Source organism: Vigna angularis, chromosome 3 (genome assembly GCF_016808095.1).
Source record: "Vigna angularis cultivar LongXiaoDou No.4 chromosome 3, ASM1680809v1, whole genome shotgun sequence".
Taxonomy (NCBI): Eukaryota; Viridiplantae; Streptophyta; class Magnoliopsida; order Fabales; family Fabaceae; genus Vigna; species Vigna angularis.
The window spans coordinates 12,253,520-12,257,963 of NC_068972.1; the positions used below are offsets into that span (position 1 = coordinate 12,253,520).

At 32.7% G+C, this 4,444-nt stretch overlaps 1 protein-coding gene across 1 annotated transcript; it reads left to right on the forward strand.

Moving 5' to 3' along the window:
• The first annotated feature begins 2,992 nt into the window (after positions 1 to 2,992).
• LOC108324702 (transcriptional regulator TAC1) lies at positions 2,993 to 4,097 on the forward strand. The gene is made up of 2 exons (XM_017557639.2): positions 2,993 to 3,607; positions 3,781 to 4,097. The coding sequence occupies exon 1, from the start codon at positions 3,041 to 3,043 to the stop codon at positions 3,584 to 3,586; it is 546 nt and encodes a 181-aa protein (XP_017413128.1). The 5' UTR covers positions 2,993 to 3,040; the 3' UTR covers positions 3,587 to 3,607; positions 3,781 to 4,097.
• The last annotated feature ends 347 nt before the right edge of the window (positions 4,098 to 4,444 follow it).

Consider the following 4,444-nt stretch of genomic DNA (forward strand, 5'->3'; position numbering starts at 1 on the left):
GAAACAATTTACCTCGTCTACACGCCTTTGAGGTGAGGTCGACCCAATTGTCTAACGTTAGTTGTTGATTATATTGGGTAATAATTTGATTTGTTGAATTTTTACAAATAACATTAATAATGCATCCGAAATATAGCTTGATCAAACTTGGCCGATGTTGATTGAATTACTCTACCTGGTTTGAAATGTGAGATCTTAAGACAAAGGTGTAATTCTCTAACATAATTAAGACATCATATGAGAAAAGGCACATGATCAATAAAGAGAATAAAGAGTGAGTAATGACTTCAAATAAATACTTACCCACTGTACTGGTGTTGATTGTATTTATTATATTTTCGGATAGGTTGGATTTGCTACACGAAGTCCAAGGCCTCTCAAACAATGTTACTTTATAGGGAGGTAATGACAAAGTAATTATCAAGTCTAGATACCGTCTATTGTTCATAAATATATCTCTATAGCCCCGCTTCAAAATATTGACTTCAATCAACACTACAATTTGGAATGATGCAACACTTTCACTTCTAACCCAATTTGGAATTCATAGGATTCGAACAAACTAAACAAAACTTGAATTTATTGAATGCAAGATAATGGAGGTAATCGAATCTTACACGATTCTGACATAGCTTAGACTTCATATAACAATGTGATTTAAACTTCATAATATAAGTTACTCAATGATGTTGGAAAAAAAAATAGAAACTTGGGTATATATATGCGTGCTAACTCTAATTTTCTTATAATACTTTCCTACGAAATTTTCTACTAATTAAAAAAATGAATCTTTCATGTTTCTAAATATTAAATGTAATTAATTTTTGTTTAATAATTACTTTGTCAAGTGTATCCCTTCCAAACATTTTAAACTTTTTTTATTTGTTGAAAATTTGTTTAACTATGTGTTAATAGTGATTTTGTAAAATAAGCTTAATTATTTTAATAACTTTTAATACTTTCTGATACGCCACTTCAAGATGCCATTTTAGCTTTTAGTTTCTGATTTCTGAACCTTAAAATATATTTAAATTTACTTTTTACCATTCTTACGAAAGGTAACGTTTTATTACACTTTTTTTTTTTGTTTATCTCCTTTCCCTTTTTTGGTATAATATATATTCATTTTATTTTCGATTTACTTAAGAAAAATTTAAGATATAATATAAGATTAATTATAAAATACATGACAAAAAACATAATAATGAGAACTAAAAACTTATTTCCAAAGTAATTGATCTTTAAATGAAAGGCTACAAAATTTCAAAAATTACAAAAATATATTTTTATCTATAGGTAAAGTTGGAATTAATAAACTATTTTAACAATTTTTAATTAACAAATTTGAACTGCTTTTAGAGTTCATCTAACTTTTCACCTTTTATCACTATTAGGAAACGTAATCTATAGGAAATTATAACAGGAAGATATTTTAGTATTCCTTGTTCCTGTAACGCGATTGGAGAAGAACTGACCATGTCTTTGGAAACGCAGGCGTAAGAAAAAATGATGATAATTAAGTCCATGACAACCTTAACTACATGCTGGAAAGACAATGCAAGCTGTAGTTCAGCACTCATGTAATTGTCAGTGACAGACCCCAGTGTTTCATCCCATACCCAATTGTGATTATTATTCTCATGAGGATTGAATACTTAGTCTTTATCATATCTAGGATAACGTCACACTAAAACTTGGAATGAATTGATTTTGGGATTTAGTTAGCTTTTTCTACAAGGAAGCTGATTAATCACTGGTCGTTTCAAACGTATACTCTTTCTACAAAAAATATTATATGAAAATGCCAACATTGATCACTATACTTGATCAGGCACCAGCTAAAGAGCTGTTGTACAAGGAGACATTTGGTCGAGTAGAGAATTCTTGTGTTTAAAATAACCAATAGGTTATCCTCAATATATATGATTCCTTTTGAACTGGCTCCATTCCCCTCCTTTTGGTCATTAATTTGAAACAGGGTACAGTGATATGTGTTTAGTTGGGGATATTAATTCAGTTTGAATGAATGAAAGTTAGTGATATAATAAATTGAGTATATTTCATCGCATGCAAATGTAGGTTGGCTTGGGATCAAATTAGGGTACACCCTACTACGCTAGATGGATGATGCTAATAGTTCACATGTCTCTTCCTTTTGAAGAAGGGCTAGGAAGCCAGTTAAATGCAAGAAAATCACTAGCGCTAACATAAATGCAGCATATCAAAAATACTATTTTCTTTTAGGAGAATGATAAAGACATCCAGGGATACTTCAACGCGTTTTCTGCTTGCATGTCACATTGTGCATCATATCCTCGGAATGTCCTTCATTTGTTAAATTTTGCTTTCACATGCAACACTCCAATATTTATATTTAGAAGAATTACGCCGTAAAGCATGTGCATGGGATCATGCAAAACAGTAAAATCTTCTTATTCTTTTTACTTTAGGTGATGTGAATCATAGTGCATTTGTTAAACAAGGAAAAAGTATATCGCATTCTCTTGCGCATTCTGTTTGCATTTTGAATCAAATATAGTAAGTTAATTGACAGCTATGAATTAAGTTGGAAACACTAAAAAGTGATAAGTTTCTTCATAATATCGTTGTTAAGAATAGAATTGTTGTGAGTAACCGAGAATCAGTCACATTGACGCGGCAAAGGAAATTACAAGCGATGCCAAAAGAAAACCACCTCCACGTCATGAAAGCAACATAAGAAGAAATTTTTATCAAATGAAATGGAAGAGAGAGAGGTGGAACTGATAAAAATATTCTCAAGGTTTAGACCCATCATAGAGCCGGCTAAATGGAAAATACCATGACAAAACGCCAAAATCACACTCTCTCTTCATACAAAACCGCTACTCTTCTACAGTTTTACCCAACGTTTTCTTCTTGTCTCTATATCTCACACCTTTCTTACACATCCTTTTCTCAATATAAAGCCCTCACATCTTGCAATTCTCTTTGAGCGTAAGAGATTCACAAATTTATTTCTTTCTGAGAGAAAAGAGTGTGTTCATTGATCAACACTGCTATGAATTCAGAGAAGCCAGTCAGCCCTGAGAATTTAAGTGATGAAAATGATCAAGAAGAAGCACAAGATGACACTGGTGGAACTAAACGCTCTTATGAGTGCACATTCTGCAAAAGAGGTTTCACAAACGCTCAGGCTTTGGGGGGTCATATGAATATCCATAGGAAAGACAGGGCCAAGGCCAAGCAATTCACACTCGACGCTTCACCTTCAATTAACAAATTCAACAGTCATGAATCCATAGTCTTTCCTTTTGTCTCAGAAACTTTGAACCAACAACACGCAAGGCCTAATTACTCCGTTTTGGAGTCTCAGAGGAACTGTGACAAACACTTTCATCCCCCAGCTCCTGCAAGTGCCTTTTATTATGAGTTTTATGAGTCAAGGTCTCGGTCTTTGAGTTTGAACCAAGAGCTTCGCGGTGCCAACCTGAGTCTCCAAATTGGTCCAAGTCATCATGTGGGTGATGATATTCATCAAGTGAGAGGAAACCAGAAAGATAGTGAAGTGGACTTGGAGCTAAGACTTGGCCATCATCCATACTGAAAAGGCTATTTGTAATTTCAGGTAATTCAAATTTCTGTAGGTCTTTATATAATTAATTGAGAAGATTGCGTGAAGCAGAAATCAAATTAAATTCTTAGAAAAAAATTTAGGGCAAGCGTCTTTTCTCCAATTAAGACATGTATAACAAACGGAATAATTTGAAAGCTGATCACAAATTCTCCACATATTATCAGGTTGGATGCCTAGAAAGGTTTGAAGAAGTATCAGAACTAACACTGAGGTATATATAAATTATATTGTTGTACGCTACTATATATATACATATATCTGAAGAAGTAAGAGTACTATAAAGAAAAAGGCAGCTAAATGCTTAACCTCCAAGTATATGCACGAGCATTTGACAGTTGAATATGTGTATATAAGGGAGCAGCAATAACCTAGGTTTTTATCCTTTTGCTTGTATTTCGTATGTGTGTTTTCGGATTCTTATTATAAGATACAATTAACAGTTGGTATATTGAATTTATTATCTTGTTTTCCTACCAGTCTTTCTTTCATTCTGGCAATTTAGTTTTTGTAAGGCGATAGAGGTTCATGTTAATTAGTTAAGAGGATTGAAATTTGCAATAAGACATGTCTTTTTTCTTGTTTTCAGTTTATTATGCATTCAAATCATGATTCATTCATACTAATCAGAAGATTGATTTTGACTCGTAGACAGGATATTCTCCCATTTACATATCCTCTGCACATAAGCACATGCTACGACTGTCATTGACCAGGTTTGAATTTATTAGGGTAGATTAAAGTACCTCAAGATCTAGAATTCCAATTTGCTGATTTTGAAAACTAAATATGATAATAATAGGGCCTAAAATTAACGAAGAACACTCATAG

What these genes read in the sequence shown, in the direction of transcription:
- LOC108324702 (XM_017557639.2), top strand. Translation starts at nt 3,041, where the DNA reads ATGAATTCAGAGAAGCCAGTCAGCCCTGAGAATTTAAGTGATGAAAAT.